The sequence below is a fragment of the Nomascus leucogenys genome, chromosome 19 (genome assembly GCF_006542625.1).
Source record: "Nomascus leucogenys isolate Asia chromosome 19, Asia_NLE_v1, whole genome shotgun sequence".
NCBI classification, from domain to species: Eukaryota; Metazoa; Chordata; class Mammalia; order Primates; family Hylobatidae; genus Nomascus; species Nomascus leucogenys.
In genome coordinates, this window is record NC_044399.1 from 63,691,800 (window position 1) to 63,709,394 (window position 17,595).

Here is a 17,595-nt window from a genome sequence, read left to right on the forward strand (position 1 = left end):
AGAGGAGGTCCTGCAGAGAAACGATGCATACAAGTCGTCTTGGCACAGGTAAGGGCTGGTGACTAGCAGGGCTAGCAGCTGCAGAGTAAGGGCCAAGTTCTCAGTGGGGTGCATAAAGTTGGGGTGGGCCAGATCAGCTTTATATAAGACATTTTTAGCCAAGTGCAGTGGCTCACAGCTGTAATCCCAGCACTTTGAGAGGCCGAGCCGGGCGGATCACAAGGTCAGGAGTTCGAGATCAGCCTGGCCAACATGGTGAAACCCTGTCTCTACTAAAAAAATACACACACACACACACACACATATATATACACACACGATAATTAGCTGGGTGTGATGGTGGGTGCCTGTAATCCCAGCTACTCGGGAGGCTGAGGCAGGAGAATTGCTTGAACCCAGGAGGCGGAGGTTGCAGTGAGCCGAGATCACTCCATTGCACTCCAGCCTGGGTGAAAGAGCAAGACTCCGTCTCCGAAAAAAAAAAAAAAAGGCATTTTCACGCACACCTGGTGGGGACAGTACAAAACCCAGTGTCTCCGTGGGTGGGGCGCTCATGGTGCTGGACAATACCGCTCAGAAGCAATGGGCCACAGGGTGTAAAATGTGGGGGTGTGTCAATACGATCCCAAGATCTGAGAATCTGAGTGGCGTGGTTATGGGGGGCAGCACAAAGGACAGGTGGGAGAAAAGGGATGAGCTGGTAGAGGAGGGGATGGGAGCAGGCCTCGGTCAGAGAAGGGGAGTCAAATGCACAGATGTTGGGGCAAGGGCTACAGAGATGGCAGGAAAGTGCTGGGCTGGCACACAGATGGCGTGGTTGAAGACTGCCACCGTCAACATGGACGTCAGAGCAACAGAAACAGGCTAGGAACAAGTGTGGGGAGTGAAAGAGAATAGGGACAGAAAAAAGGATGAAAAAATAGAACCTTGGAAATGCTTTTAAGTGGAAAAGTCTACATCTTTGGGAGGAAAGAAACAACAGAAGAGATGGCTTAAAACTGGTCCAGAAGGAACACGGCATTGAATTTCAGGCAGGTAGACAGCCTCCAAGTTGTGGAGTTTGAAGGGCCCTCAGGGAGTCGTTCCCTTCTTCCTTAGGTCCAAGAGGTAGAGCCACCTACAGATACAGCTGTATGACCTTAGGCAATCTCTGTGAGTTTCCGTTTCCTCCCTTGGAAAATAAGGGAAATCACACAGGAAGCATAGCTGTTAAGATTAAGTAAGCGCCTGGCCCACTCGCCTGCACACAGCAAGTTCTTGCATACGGAGGCTAAGACATATTTTTTCCTTTTTTTTTTGTATCACACAGTCGCTTTCTGGCCCCTTCTTACCTCCTTAGCTCTCTTTGGAAAGCTCCTGGAAAAGTAAAATGCAAAAATCACATTTTAAAATTCGTACTATCTTATCTCATGCTTCTGCTTCCTCCTTAAATGGTTTTCAGATTTACTAGTAATTTAGTAGGACTAATGATTTCAAAAATAAAAAAAAAATCAGGCTTAAATTGCCTACAGGTCTCCTCGAGCCTGTAGATTTCAGTCCACCAACTGAAACAGGCTTCTCAGGGACAACTTCATGGCTCCTGTACTTCCTCAGTGTTTTAAGTGCTGCCTCGTACTTGATAAGAGCACTAGATAAGAGCAAGTGCACCGACAGGATTTTTGAGGTGGTAAAACTACCCTGAATGATATTATAATGTGGGATACAGGTCATTACACGTTTGTCCAACACTATACAATGTACATCACCAACAGTGAGGTTCAGTTGTAACAAATGTACCAGTCTGGTAGAGGATGGTGACGGTGGCAGGCTGTGCATGTGTAGGACTGATGGGTATTTGGGAAATCTGTGTACTTTATTAAATTTTGCTGTGAACCTAAAACGGCTCTAAAAATACCGTCTGGGTCTGGCGTGGTGGTTCACACCTGTAATTCCAGCACTTTGGGAGGTTGAGGAGGGCGAACTGCTTGAGCCCAGGAGGTTGAGGCCAGCCTGGGCTAACATAGTGAGATCTCATCTCTACGATTTTTTTTTTTTAATTAGCCAGGGGTGGTGGTGTGCACCTGTAGTCCCTGCCACACGGAGACTGAGGTGGGAGGATCGCTTGAGGCCGGGAGGTAGAGGTTGTGCCACTGCACTCCAGCCTAGGTGACAGAGCAAGACCCTGTCTTAAAAAAAAAAATAAAAAAATAAAAAAAAAAATCCTTGTCAGATGAATGAAAAAGTAAGTAAACATGATTTATACGAATGTATTATTCAATGATTATAGAAAAGGATTTTAAATGGTCACCTTTGGCTTCCTCCATTAATAAGTATTTTAAATCAATGATAAGGTAATGATCACTTCACTGCCTTTCTCTCTTTACCCCATCCCTTCCCACACCCACCCACCCACACACTTGGGGATCTTCGGTGGGAACAGGATGTTTACTGCTTTGTGTATCTGTGTCAACTGGCAGCACTAGCATATGCTAAGTGCCCGGAGGCAGACTGGAACAATCAGAGAAGAGGGCACCAGGGACCAGCCCGACAGCACATCAAGAGGAAGGGCTGGATCCAGCCAAGAGAGTTTCCGGTACACAAGGCCAGGACGGGCAGGGAGAGGCTGCTTAGCTAGGAAAAGGCACCAGGAACGATCTGGAAGAGAATTACTGCTCTCTAATTGTGTACTTTGTGTGTCTCTCCCCAGGGAGATTGTACTTTAATGGAAGTAAGAACGAAATATTGTATTTCTTCAACATCTCATGTAACAATGTTCAACGTCTTATGTGCACTTCCCGATGTGCCCTTTTCATAGGCCTTTAGAAACGCGAGGAAAAAGGTTGCCTCTTTCAAATCCACAAGAGTTATTGGCACCACGGAGGAAGCCTATCCGCAAAGGCTGGGGCTGGGGCGTTTGTGGGCTAAGTCCACCTTGGGCAGCACCAGAAATGGGTGGGCTTGTCAGTGCCCACGAGGAGAGATCCCTTCTCCCCTCTGAGGCTGTCCAGGAGAGCGTTCCTTCTCCTGCTCTGGGTAGGGGCGGCTACAGGGCTCTGTCCACAGGACTTAGGGTTAGGAGGACCAGCCTGGCGTGTGTGAACAGCGCGGAAGGTGCTGGGGAGTGGGCGTGCCACTCGGTCTGAGTCCAGGTGAGATTCAGTGATCGGGGAGGGAGCTTGAGAGTTACTGGGCTTTTCCTTTTCCTCCTCTCCATCCCAGTCCTTCCCACTTTCTCTTCGTCCTGTCATTTAATGGGCCAAATTATGGAAATGAAGGTATTTTCTGTTATCCACTGAATCTGCGGAATCGCCTTACAGGCACCCATTATGGAAGTGGGTGGAAAGAGGATTATCCATTTCTTCCCCTCAAAGAGAAAAGGGGGCGGAGAAAAGGGAGAAACGAAACGTGCTCGTTGCAAATTCACTCAACTGAATTCACTTTCTTGCCAGCAACCCCTCCCGCTTCCCAGACCCAAAATAAGGTCCGAAAAAGCCGAAGTGTCCTCTCCGGCTGTAAAGAATCCACTCGGGCCCACTCGGGTCCTGCCAGCCAGGGCTGCAGAAGGCGAGGCCGTCTCCCTGCAGGGCTCGGGAGCCGAACATTCGGAGAACAGACATCTCCGCTCCAGAAAACTGGAGAATTTGTGCAGGAGGGTGCAGACAGGACAAAGAGAGAGGAACCAAAGGAAGAGAGTACAATAGAACAGCTGATAGGCTCGACTTGGAAAGCGAAGGCAGCTCAGGACCAAATCGGCAGCACCGAGTCGAAGCTGAGCAGCGAACAGCCAGGCCAGCACCGGCGGGGGCGGGGCGCGCCCGCTCAGCCCGCCTCTCTGGGCGGGGTTCTCCTCGCAGGCGGAACACCATTGGTCTCTCCGCAGCCCCTCCACTCAATCAGCGCGAAGACGGGTCCCGCCGGCACCGCCCCCCTCTAGTGAGGGCCGCTCGGCCAGGCTCAGCCCAACAGGTGAGGCCGGACGGCGGGGCTGGTCACGTGGCCACGGCCAACTACCCCGCCAGCCGAGGGGCGGGGGAGGCGGCCCCAGTCTCGGCTGCCAGCCCTGCCCCCGCACTGGGAAGCTCCGCCATCTGTCTCCGGCTCAGCGGCCCTCGGGCCAGAGGCGGCGATCCCGCGCGACACCAGGGCCGCGTCGATTGATGCCCGAGGCCGGGTGGCTCGGGGCCATTTTCCCTGCCCGTGGCAGCGCCCCCGGCCACCGTTCCAGAACGGGATTCCAAGCCAACGCCCCCCTAGCTCCCGAAAGGAGCGGACACGTGGCAACGTCGGGGGCAGCTGGGGCCCTGCTGGACACTTCCGTCCGCAGACCTGAAAAAGGGGGGCGGCTCTCCCCCCAGCTCCATTCATTAAATCAAGAGTGAGATTCTCATTGCTCTTCCCAATGTTTTTTTCACTCTCCATTTGCTTCTCAAACCTCACATTGCCCAGAACCATCTTTCAGCATTTTATGGGTTTCTAAGCAAGTGTAACAGTATTAAGTAGCTGGGGCAAAGACTTGGGAAAAAACAGGGATTCTGAATCCTACGTGTAAGGTGCTTCATGGACACACATGAAATCGTTCACATTCTAGGCAATGGCGTTTAAAATAGTGATCCCTTGGCGAGAGGGTCTGGGCTGAAACACAATCAACTTGATGTTAAGCCCGTCTTATTTTTTCACATTTGCCATATTTAGAACAAAAATACCTTATTCCAACAATGTATAGTGTGTGTACTTTTTTTACTGTCCGGAAAATATAAACTCCTCTCGGACAGTACTCTTTAACCAGCTCTAAATCTAAAGATACGCACTCATAACTTTTACAAACAGCAATCTTTGGGAGGCAAAACCTGTGCAGTACAACTTGGCTATTTAAACATGTTTCATCCATGACACAATGAAGTACATTTTCTGAATGAGCCAGAAACAAGTTATTTTTAATATTTTTCAAGTTACCGAAATGTGTGTGAAATTTGTATTTAAAAGAATTTATAAAGGAACTTAATACCACTTTTATCTATGTACAAATAAAATTAGTGGTGGGTTTTATTAGCATTAGCAGTATTTTAACACATAGCCTCTTGGCTGCCATAAAAATTATTTATTATCATTTTATTAAGATGGTAATTACTTCTCACGTCCTAAACTTTTCCCCAAATCTCTTGACAAGAAAAATCAGAAATAAAAATCAGCATGCACGAACATCAGTTTTATTTGATGTTAGTTTTATTTTGGCATAGTTTGAGAGAAACCCGAGAGTTCCAACAAGGTAATGTTTTAAATATATAAAACGTTTCATGCTCTACTTACAATTAGTTTTCAAAGATATCAGTATCTCATTTCTTTTCGGTCATGGTAAATGTTTTCATTCGAGGTAGGCAGCATATTGTTTTCATTACCCTTGAAAATATGCCACATACTTGGGGGACTCATTTTGCTGGAATTCCTGACTATCCCAACAGCCTAGGATTGAAATTTCTCTTACTGTCTGAAATCATCGACTGTTAAATGAGAGAGGTAGCGCCCTATTTGGAAACTAACTCTATTCACAGCAAAAGAAATGCTCATTATGCCCTGCCTTTAGAGTAGGCATTTTGTGTTTCTGTCAATCAACTTAATTTCCATGTTCATAGAGTGCGAACATAAAGTATTCAAAAAACTACTGACATAGAATCCAGTCGGCAAGCAGCCTGAGTCACGTATTTCAGTTCTGAACCTTTAAATAAATGCCACCTCCCTGATTCATAAAACTAGCTGACTGGTGAGTTTGTCTTTTTAAAAATTCCTGGTATGCTTTTAATTATAAATAATTTTAGTGATTCAAGGAGTCATTTCATATAACCAGAAAACCTTATTCCTACAACATATTATAAACAAAAAGATAAATGAGCGTCCATATGTGGAATGAGGTTATGTGACATATTGACTTTTCAAAATATTAAAAAGTTTTTTTTTTCAGACTAAAACATCAAACTAGAAACACAGAAGCTGTGACAAATCATTTTAAAGTTTCAAGCAATACAACTTTAGCTGGAAAAATATCTTTCACAAATACTAGTCTATGCTAAATTGTAAATATTCAATTATCAGGTTCCATTAAAAAACATAATCTAGTTTAGCCAACATGTAATTCCTAATTGTAGTATTCTATTTTGATAAATATTTTTAAGACATGTACTGCAACCTAATTTTTAGAGACCTGTTCAATAATAACATATCATTTGGAAGATAATAAGTGTAATCTAATTCATATATTTTAGCATCATATTTATCTAAAACAAATGGGTTGCTATTAAATTTTGACTATTTTATTAACTCAGAGCATCTGGGAAAACACTTATGATTAGGTTAATTTATGTTATATTTTCCCTTCAACTTGTAAAAGATTAATCAACCATTTTATGGTCTAATTTAGGTGCCTAATTAAAAACAGAGTTCAACACATGCTCCACTGTCTTGCTAATAAATCTTGAGAGCTTTGTAACCTGATGGTTTGTATTTCAAATTGTTGCATACAAATGTAGATTTTTTTTTTTTTTTTTTTATCTTCACCCAGCATCTTGGAAGTGAGTTACATACTTGGTTTAAACTCTGGGACTAAGAGAGTGCAATTACTTCAAAATGGATTATCCCCAACCAGATCTTATCATTCTTTGCTACCAGGTTTTCTGAAGTAGACTAGAAAAATAGGAGGCAATTTTGTTTTCTCAGCATTTGTTAAATTTAAAATGTAGGGAATATAGCTATTTTCAGCTATTAGCTTTCAAGAGAGAGATTTCTGAAGTTACAGGGTTTTCTATTTTCATTCTAAATGAATCTGCTAAAAGTGTTAGCTGTAATTGTCTGCTGGTTAATCAGTACAAGTTAATTATGAACTTGATTTGGGGGCACTCTTTTTATGAATAAATTAATTCCAAGAAATTCTGAAACATGTCATTTAACCTCACATCCTCCCAGCCTTAAGAAGGACAAATGGCCGAGGATAAATCTCCTCAAGAGGGACACTTGCAATGTTTTCTCTGTCCGGATGCTTGAGGGATTTTTTGTCATTTTTAGTGACTCCCTTGATTCTAACTGTCCTTTGCAGAAAAATGAAACTGACACAGTGGTGTGATTATCCTCACTCTAGTTATTAACCAATGTTAGATGTAGTAACTAGCCTGTTTGGGGTCTGATATTCTTTTCAAGTGAATGACAAAATCTGCAGTCTGCGCTGAGACCACTAAAGGCATGTCAGAAAGCTGTCAAACTCTTCTAAAGCAAACTCAGTTTTGGACCCATGTTACATGATAAATATCCCGCTTCGATCACTTAAGTGAGGAAGCGTGATCCAGAATGGTCCAGAATAGCAGGACTGCCTGGGTTGGTATATTAGCTTTGGTACTTCCCAGCTGTGAGATCTTGGGCAAATTGCTTAACCTCTCTGTGCCTGTGTTTCCTCATCTGTAAAAGTACCTACTTCACAGAACTGTAATGAGGATTAAATTTGCTAATCCTGTAAAACTTGAAACAGTGCCTGGAACATAGGGAAAACATTCGGTAAGCATCAGCCACCACCATTTATTATGCCACACACACACACACACACACACACACACACACACACACATATAATATACTTTGTTTAATGTTGGCCACAGCATTAAAGTGTCAGCTTATTTTGTATAACGCAGAATGGAAAGGGGGGCCGAGGTGGTAGAGGGAGTTTCTGCCGCTGTACAGTCTAAGGCACATTTTTGTATAACAAACAATAATTACACAATATTTGGCTAACTTAATTCCCAAACTGAGGTCATTACAATTTAAGAATATCTACCAACACTTAAGTAAAATCACAAAGAGAAACTTTAAAAGTTACAGATTTAATTTTTGGTCATTCAAACTTTAAATTAACATCCCAAGCCTAAATGTAAAGGGCAGGTTCTTTCTCCACCTTAGCATATGTGAAACTCTCCTGAACCACAGCCCCGTGTTTCCCAAACACTACGGGGTACCCATGGAACAGGAGGTAACACCCAGTTTCACCAGCCTGCTTGATGAGCCTCTCTGTGGGGTCCTCATTGGTGCCTGCTAAGTTTGGGAGGCCTGCTTCAAGAGGGTTGCATAATGAATTGGAAAAGTCAACTCTTCAACCCAGAAGAGTCATCATCGCAGACTAAAACCAACTGGAGTTCCAGTGTGGATGGACAGTGCGCACTGGCACGTTTGATTTTTGCAGGGTTAAGGAGGTAGAAGGGCTCCCACTCTGGCCAGTGGCAGGGTCAGCTCTGTACACCACCTCGGTGGGTTCCACCTCACCATGACCCCTCCTGATCCGGCTGATGATGTCTCCTTTTGCCAAGTGGAAGGAAGAGCAATCAAATTCCGAGATGTCATGCAAATCTGCCAGGCCCTGGGCTACTGGTTAGGCCACTAGCAGGCTGTGTATCAACCGATTAAACCCATTAACGACTCACAGACACAGCCACGACCTCGTTCTCTAACAGATTACGATGCTGATCCTCAGACTCAACCATCCGTGCCCATGGCTTTTTGTTCTTAATGCCTTCAAAATGTCTCCTCACTCTCATATTCTCTAGTTTTTGAAGACTTGTTTTAACTAGGTTTCTGAATTACAACTCTCCCTGGTTAATTACTATTTATACTCTTCTCCAATTGGTTGCCTGACTGCAGGGACAGAGCGGAGGTACAATGGAGCACACCTCTAGCACGGAGCAAAGCTTGGCAGAGAGGAGAGAACTCCAACGAGGGCGAAGGGTGCACTCTGGGTACCAGATTTTAGGTAAAGCGCTCTGGGTCAGGGGTCTCTTCCTGGCGTGGTCTGTTTAAAGTTAAAAAGGACGCCTTCAAAATAATTGTGACGTCCATACCTTTGCCCAGACATCCATTCATTTTTCTTAAGTAAGAAAATTTTCTTCTAAAGCAAACAGATAGCATTTAAAAGATTTTTTCCCCCCTTGGAAAATATCTACCAACTCTGCGGCCGCGCCAGGCGCTGCTGGTGCAGTCCAGGAACGCAGTGTTTGGGGCCAGTTGCGGCATTTACGGTGGGCTCCTCCGGCCACCCGGTCACCGCCCCGGGCCCTGTGCCTCCTGGACCCGGGAGTCCTGCTTGTCAGTTCAGGGAGATGGCTCCGGAGGACGAAGAACCTCCTGCCTCCCGCGGCCCAGCCAAGCCCTTGCGGCCCCCCAGGTCCACCCGCCGTGCGTGGCCGCTTGCGGCGCAGCCCCCGGGCGCAAGTCTCCACCCGAACCTCCCGGGCTGCGCTCTCAGCAGCAGGCGCGCGGCGAGGGTTTCCACGCGACTTCGTTCTTCATTCAGCGTTTTTGAGTCAATCAAAAAGAACGTGGCAGGTGGAGGGCAGCCGCCTAAGAGACTGCGTGAGCCTTCCTGTGGGGATTTCCATAGCTTGCCCCAGGTGCTTCAAAACCGCCTGACATTAAGGGTTCAGTCCTTTTCCTGCCAGTTCCTCCCAACCCGGCCCCAAGTGTGTCTGATCTCAGAAAATCCTAGGCGGCCTCGGGGCTCTGGCGGGTTCCACCTGGAAGGGCGCTAGTTATAGCCTGCCGCCTGGCCCTGGAATCACCATCCCAGGAGGAGGGGGAGTGGTGGTGGTAGAAGTCATAACAATACAATCGATGACAATAGCTAACAATTAGAGAGGCCCTCACGTGCCTGCGAGGCTCCTTACCGTACCAGCGCATTCACTCTTCCCATCCCTGCCCAGAACCTGCATTATTCCCACTGCACGGATGAGAGCACCGAGGTTCACGCGACTACCCAGGACGTGAATCCAGGCGCCGGACTCCAGAGCCCCCATTCTTATCCACCAGTGTCCCGAGAATGGGTCACAGCCCGGGAACGGTGGGAAGGGTGACTGTCACGGCTGGCTAAACCTCGAGACTTGGGCAACTCCTGACAATAATAAAAAAACATTAAGGACAAAGGGGAAGGGGTAGGACGAGGCTGGGAAGGGAGAGGTTTTAATCCGCGGGGCCAGCCCTCTTTTATTCTCCAACCCACCCAGGTCCCGACAGTGGGGTGGGCACAGGGAGAGGGGTTCATTTATCTTCTCCTCTTTTGTTTTCCCAAGTCTTGAGCCTCTGTGAAGCTAATTGGGCCTGGAGGGGTGTCTGAATGTCGTGCTGGGTGGGGTTACGGGTGGAGACCCCAACGAAAATGTGGGGGTCGGTACCTGGGCCCCTAGTTGAAGATAGTTATCGGAGGCCGAAATCTAGACCTCCTGACCACTCGCGCCTTACCCGAAGCTCGGGCAACCCAACAGCTCACCCCGAAGACCAGCAGCTGCGGAAAGCAGTGGGCAGAGGTAGTGATTATGACCCCGGGGCCGCTGTCCTTTTGGAACCTGACCCGCAACCCGACTCGAGAACAGAATTTCCGGAAGCCGCGACCTCGAAGCAACCCTCATTTCTCAATCAATGGGCCCCGAATATTCTTTGCCCCGGACGTGTAAAAGCCCGGCGGAGACACGTGTCCTTGCTTTCCCCATCCCAGCACCGAGGCCAGGGAGGCGGAAACGGGCGGCGGTGCCCGGGGGCCCGGACGCCTTCAAAGCCTTGCGCCACTCCAGCCGGTTGCAGTGCGCGCCTTTGCCCAACAGGGACCAGCACAGCTCCACGCTCCGCGCGCCGCCCGCCCGCCAGTCGGAGGCGCTGGGCCACCCGCCCAGCTCACCCTCCCGAGCCCAGGCGGCTCGCGAGCGAGGCGGGTCTGACCCGCTTGGGGTTTCGGTAACCATGCGGACTGTAACAAAAAGTTAACAGACTCTGCGGCCTCGGAGGGACGCCGCGGCCCCCACCCCCTCTCCCCATCTGGGAAGCAGAAGCTGCTCTAGAAGTTCATTGAGGGAGGAGACCGACCAAAGGGGCTCTGAACATTCCCAGCGTCTCGGGCTCCGGGAGGAAAAATTTAAAACGAGTCATAAAATACTATTCGAGTCGGATACCCCCATGGTTAGAGGGTGGCTCGCTTTGCTGAGGGCGGTCTCAGTCGCTGCCCTTCTTCTTTGCGGCGAGGTCGCCTGATTAATTCAAGGGCACCAGTACTCCGCGAGAACTTTCTGTGGGTTGTGACGAGAACCAAGCGGAGCGCAACCCTCACCGCACGCGGACAGGATGCGCTGCGCAATCTGCGGTAGTTTCCCTGCCCCACCCCGGGTGGTCCGAAGCTGTAACCCTGCCACTTCCCTATCATAAGCCATGTCTCCCTTAGCTCAGGGTCTGAATCGACGATGGAGACCCTGTCCCTGGCAGGGAAACTCACCGGTACCAAGCGAGGCCCTTGTCGTAGCTGCGATCGAAGAAATGGGGCTCGGCCCCCACGGCACGCACGTCGGGGTGCACGCGCAGAAACTCCAGCAGCGCCCGCGTGCCGCCCTTCTTCACGCCGATGATGATGGCCTGCGGCAGCTGCTTGCTCCCAGACCCACTGAAAAAGCTGGAGATGGGGCTTGGGGAGTCCGGCACCTCGGGACTCTGCTCCTCCGGGCTCGCAGCGCCCTCGGCCATCTCCTTGCCTGCAGCCAGTGGGGTGGCTGGCGGCGCCCGGAACGGCAGCCTGGGGGGCGTCCCGTCCGGAGCTGTGGCCATGGCTGGCGGGTCGTGTGCGGCGCGGGACCCAGAGCCCAGGAGCAGCAGCCCCGGCGCGGCGGCGCAGGAGCCGGCGCACGAGTACAGGAACATATAGAGCCAGACGCAGAGCATGGCGAAGAGCAGCGCGAGCTTCCTCCTCACCGGCGGCGGGGGCGGCGGCGGCTGCGGTAGGAGCCGGCCGGGGACATCGAGGCAAGATCTGCCGCCACTCAGGCGCTGCCCCATGCGCTGCCCGCGGGCGCGGCCAGGGGCATGGCTCAGCACATGGCGTGGGTCCCGCCGGGCAGTGAGCGCAGAGAGGGTTCCCCGGCCCGCTGGACGCCCGGGTGGCTCGTTTTATTGCTCCCGTGTGCCCGCGGCCGCCGCTGCTGCTGCTGCTCTTCCCCAGGTGGCGGCGGCAGCTGTAGCGGCGGCGGCTCTTGACATGTTGCCTGGCAGGAGCTGCAACTGGAACGGAAAGCCGGGACGGCGGTAACTGCTGGGCGAGGGTCTACTCCTGGGGCGCAACGACGCGCTGGGGGCCAGGAGGACGTTGCACTCTCGCGCCCTGGCCACTCTAGACTGTGAGCACCGCCGCACGCCGGGGCTGCCTCCTTGCAGTCCTAAGAACTGAGCCTCGAGCAGCCCCGGCACTTCCCCGCAGAGGCTGCGGAGGCGAACTGCGCAGGAAGAGAGCTGTGGACCGAGGTGGAGTGGGCGGTCCCGGCCTTCCAGAGTGACGGGCTGCTCTACCTACCAAAACCCCCGAACGCCATGCAAATAAAGGCGCTTCTCCGAGAGCTCAGCAGCCAACCCGCTCCCAGGACGAGGGGGTGTGGAAAGGCTTCTGGGCGGTGTAGGGCGGTCAGGGGTTGCTATTGGCTTCGGAACAAGGGGCGGGCCCAGAGGGGCGGAGTTAGGGGCTGGTGACAGGAGCAGATGGTGGGAAGAATGCTGCAGTGACCTAGCGCTGGGAGAGGTCCTACCCTACTGAGTGGTGCGCTCCCACATCCGCACGCATTTCCGCACTCGTTCCCTAGAAGCCAGCCTTGGCGGCAGTTGCCCAGATGTTGGGACACGAGTCCCCATCCAGATGTTTCGCAGGAGGTTTCGTGATGCTTACGTGTTCCAGAGTAGGGAGGCGGTTGGAGGAGGGAGAGCAGGGTCGGAGATGCACTAGGCACTCGAACCCCCCCCCCCAACCCACGCCGGGGACTCATTCGGAGACCCTTCTGGGACAGGCACGGGATTAGGAAGTTTAAGAAGAAAGGATATTTGGAAATTGCTGTCGTGTGTGTGTGTGTGTGTGTGTGTGTGTGTCTTTCCTTCTTATTCTTTGCCAGGTTAGCTTGGCCTGCCGGTTAACTGAGATCAGTGTAAAGTGTCCTTAACAAAAATCTCCAGCCTTCCAAACTGCCGAAAGTAGGTTGGGGAGGGGAAAAGAGACAGGAGAAATTACCAGAAAGAGAGTCTGGTAAACAAAAGTTTCCTGGTCGAAACATGTGCGTGGGAGTCATGTGTAGGAAGTTTTATCTGGATATGAGTTTGTTGGAGACGTTAGGTTTGAGAAAATTTTCCATCTCCCCCTTTTTCCTGAATAGATATAAACCAACATTTGCCTTAATTTGGGAGACAGTTTGATTTGCTAACCTGTGACACTGATTATTTCGTATTGTCATTCGCCACCGCTTTTTTAAAAGTCAGACATCAATTTGGAACAAATCCATCACTGAGGCGCACTTATTTAATAGTGTAAGGCTACTCGAAGTCACCCCCAACCACATTTTCTTTGGCAAAATGACCCACCCACCCGGGACCGGGGCAGATAAACGCGTCTTCCAAGAAACAGCAACCGCTGGCTAGTGGAAGTGCGGGTGAGCGGTGCTGTGCTTTGCTGAATTCTTGCCCAGGCGTTTGGAGTTCGGAAGCTCGAGATCAAGTTCATACTGGTCGTGTTCAGGAAGTTTTCGATGCCTGCAACCCAGCCTCTGCGGGGCCAGAGGGCCTCCAACTCCCGACTGCAAGCGGTTCCGGGGACAGAACATTCCTTCCGACTCCGACCCCAGCGCGACCCCCGGGGCTGAGTGTCACTCACGAAGTGACTCACCGGGAGCCGCCGCCCGCACTGTACTTACTTCACTGTCGGCGACGGCGGGCGCAGCGGAACCGACCTGAGCCCTGGTCCCTCGACCACGCTGTCCAGGACCAGCCACTAGCAGCCGGCCCCTCTCACTTCCCGAGTAAATGTTCCCAAGTGTCCCCGAGTTTACGCAGCCCCACCCTGGGTCCGGTCTCCCCTTGTCGGAAGCAAACTGAGAAAGCCGGATTGACGTTAGCACCCCTGGTTTGAGAATGTGCCTGAGCAGCGGTAATGGTCAGAGAGGATTCAGACAGCACAGCTGCCAGCACCGGACCCGTGCGCCCCGGCTGTGCTGCGGGAGATTTCTTTGCAACTACTATGAGCCCAAGACATTTTCTTACAAAACTGTTGAGGGAGAAATAAATTAGGCAGAGGATTTCCCTCCCGCTTTTATATTCTCAGCAATAACTTCTTTCTAGCTTTTCTTTCCCTGTCTCACTGGGACGTTGTGTTTGTTCTTCGAAGTGACTTATTCGCTCTTAATTTTATAATCTAATCCATTTATTTTAAACTTCTAAAACATGAGAACAAATATATTTCCGAGCACTAGCCCGACTCTGTTTGGAAATGTGAGGCGAAAATAGTGTCTCCGTAGGGAGTGTCTTCAAATTTTATGTTATTTAGGTGGAAAATTCATGTTGTATAGGTGTGTGTTAGGCGAACTGTAAATCCCATGTGGCTAACTTCAGGCCTGCCTGGGTATGAGTCTTCCAGTGTTTTAAGGATGTTGACAATCCTAATATAAAAAGTCCCTGTCCTGAGGATTAATTAGTAAAGTCTAATAAGTGAGCAATTACAAATTGAGGCAGCTGAATACATTTGGCGTTTCTTTTTTCCGGAGGTGTATTGAGGGAAGGAGGGAGTGCAGGTAAAGATGTGGGCGTCGGAAATTGCTCTGACTGCAGCGCAGAGCTGAGCTCCTACAGCTAAGTCTCGGGCCGGACCCACCCGGCGTCCTTTCAATTCCAACCACTGAGAACCGTGGGGGAGTTCCCGGTGCGCACCATGCCGCGGGGCCTTCCGGCACAAGGTGGGAGGGTCGTCTGGGGCCTGGACAGCGCCCGGGCGGGCTGGGAAGCGGCGCCAGAGGACCACCTGGGCGGCGAACCGACGCTTTGGCCCTTTTGCCCACCCAGCTGATCCTCCCATTGCTCTAGAGAGTCGCCGGCTGCGCCGTGAAATTCCCACGCGCGGCGGTCGCTCTCGGTCCACCCCTGGCAAGCGCCATTTCTCCCAACCGTCTTCCCATCCCGCAGATGCAGAACGCAAGGCTCAAACCTGGACAGAGCTGGTAGCCAAATTAACCGTGAACCCAGTTTGAGCTTCTGCCCTTAACCTTTGCTCAGCAATGCGGGGTTCCCCACGCTTGGACCCCGGGCATCAGCAAACTGCCACCACTAAAACCGAGGGAAATGTTTACCTCTGATAAACTCATTCAAAATGTTTGCATTCGGAAATGCAGAAAGGAGAGAATTCTATTTCAGCACGTCTATAAGGTTTATGTTTTATTTTGGTTGGTTTATTTGGTATTACCGAATGGGGTGCGCAGCTAGGGCCTCTCAGCGCTCTCATCTGGGAGGCAGCCCCTCTCCTTTAGGACAGGGCAAGGCCACCACAGGGGCCCTCTCCTCTCCCTCTTCCCCCAGGTCCTGCTGCCAAAAACCCTCTGTGCGACCCCAATCGGGTCACTCTAAAATTTCACATCTGTAGAATGGGAGACTTGAGCCAAAAGATCCCCGCAGTATTTTCCGCCTGAAATTTGTCCGATTCTAGGCTCGGGATGGGAGGCTCCGCAGCTGCTCCAGCCCTGCGGCCAGCTCCGCCTCCCCAACAGCCGCCCTCCGGGGCCGAGCTCCTCCATACCTTCTGCGGGACTGCAAAGCAGGCATTTCCTGGGGCCGCCTGAACCGGTGGCCCAGAGCCCCAGTTCCTGCCACCGGAATCCGGACCCTCCTCCCGCGTCCCTCGCCAGCGAGGTGGCCCCTCGGGGGTTAGCAGCTGCGAGCTCGCTCCGCCTTCTCCAGCGGCCTGGGCGTGAAGGGCGGTCGGCGCCGCAGCGGCTCCGATGCCCGCCCGGAAGGGAGCGCTCTGGCCCCGGCCTCGCAGCTGCGGGACATTGGGGAGCGGGGCAGGGGGCAGCCGCAGCCAGTTGTCTCCCCAGAGGACTGGGAAGGTAACTTTATCTCGGCCTGGACTCCCGCTGTACCTTTGTTGGGGGTTAGTGGGGAGGCTGCGGTCGTCCGAGCTCCTGGATGTCCGCGATCCCCTCTTCCCGTAGAAGGGCCCAGGGCGCTGCTCGAGGCGCGGGAACCCCTGGCCAGAGGCGGGCACTGGCGCAGCCCCGCGGCTGCCGCTGGCCAAGCCGACGACAAGGATGAGAAATTCCTTGTAAGAGTGGCTGGAAGGCTCCGGGGAGAGGGAAAAAACTCTTCCCAGAGCGAGCTCCCACTGCGCCTTGGGAATGGTGCACTCTCCAGTCCCAGGTGGATCCTCTGGCATTGTCACAGGAAGCGCTGCCATGTCTGAGGAGCCCTCTGCAAACTACTGGCGAAGGATGACTGCTGTTAGCTTATACATAAGATTTTGACGCCCAGGTTGGTTTGATGACTTGTGTCATGAGGAGTAGGGGTGTGCGCTGATTACAAATTCTTCTTCCACGCGGCATCCTGCTCTGGGCCGGAGGCTCCCTTGTCTCCTAGAGAATGGGACAGGGAATGGAAGGATGGGGAGACTAAGGGAGAGACCCCTATTCCGCAGGCTGTCTCCTGAAGGGCTGGCTGCTTCCCCCCACCTGGAAGTCCAGGCCCTTGTTGGGAAGTCCTCTCCGCGCAGCCTGACAGTCACCTGGTTCTGTTATGATGGCTCTCCTCCCGCTTCAGGCCTAGGACGGCAAGGACAGCTCCCATTTACCAGATCCAAGGCACTACGCCGTTCCTGGTTGTCCTCTTCTCCTCCAGCTCCTTTGTAAGTCACATGCTCCTCTATTTACCTAGTGGAGGGTGTCATGCCAGGAACCTGGCATATGATACACCAGAGCTGCATTGCTTTTCCGAATCTGCTCAAGCTGTACAACACTTCTGAGCCTCAGTACCACCAGCCATCTGCGGTCCTCCATTTGTCCTCTTCTCCTACGAATACCTCCAGCCCCTCACTTCCTCCATGATGCTTCCAGCATTGGAAATCCTCCAGGACAATTCTGCCTTCAAGTTTCCTGGCCTGAGCCGCTGAGTTGATGGAGGAAAACGTGATAGAGATGACTCATCCTCCTTTAATTTTCCCACTCCTGTAAGCACATAAAAGTGCGCTGCAACTCTCCTAAGTGTCCCCAGGAGACCCGCTTTCCCAGTCTCTGAGACAAACATTTCTTAGCCTTCTCTCCTGCTAGAGATAACATTTCTCAAAGTTTCTTTGAGCATGTAGATGCTGATAGGGGATGATCTATCCCTTCCACCGCCAAACCTCCACACCAGTTGGCACTCCACCCTTGTCATAGTGGAGGAAGCTGCAGGCTAGTTCCAGCACAGCGAATCCCGGTAGTGTTTTACTTCTCAGCCTTTGCCATCTTCTCGTCCCTGAGCCATCTCTCTGTGGCAGACACTGAGGGGCCACCAGCACTGCATCAGTGAAGGACTTGCTGCCCCAGCTGCTGGCATGCTGTCAGCGCAGCCTCCTGCAGTCCGCCTCTCCACGATTGAGGAGAGCAGCTAGGCTGAAGGGTAGGTATGCTGCTTCCCGGGTGACCCCTGGCCAGTGACTGATGTAGAAGCTAAAGGGTTGCTCTTCCCAGCCCAACTTCAGACATCTCTGAAGGGCTGTTCAATCTCCAGAGCTTCTTGTGAGTCGGGCAAAGGATGTTAGGTTCCATCACAGCTGACCTTCTCCACCTG

General features: G+C 51.4%; 1 protein-coding gene across 2 annotated transcripts in view; it reads right to left on the reverse strand.

Annotated features, from left to right (window-relative positions):
* The window catches only part of LOC100589938 (heparan sulfate glucosamine 3-O-sulfotransferase 3B1), a 48,991-nt gene extending 36,739 nt beyond the window's left edge, over window positions 1-12,252 (reverse strand). For both annotated transcript variants that reach the window (XR_001114437.2, XM_003262597.4), the window contains exon 1: window positions 11,261-12,252. Coding sequence is in view for 1 of the 2 variants with exons in the window: in XM_003262597.4 (XP_003262645.1) it covers window positions 11,261-11,814 (554 nt within the window). In the remaining variant the exon portion in view is untranslated. The remainder of the gene's footprint in view (window positions 1-11,260) is intronic.
* Between the last annotated feature and the right edge of the window lie 5,343 nt (window positions 12,253-17,595).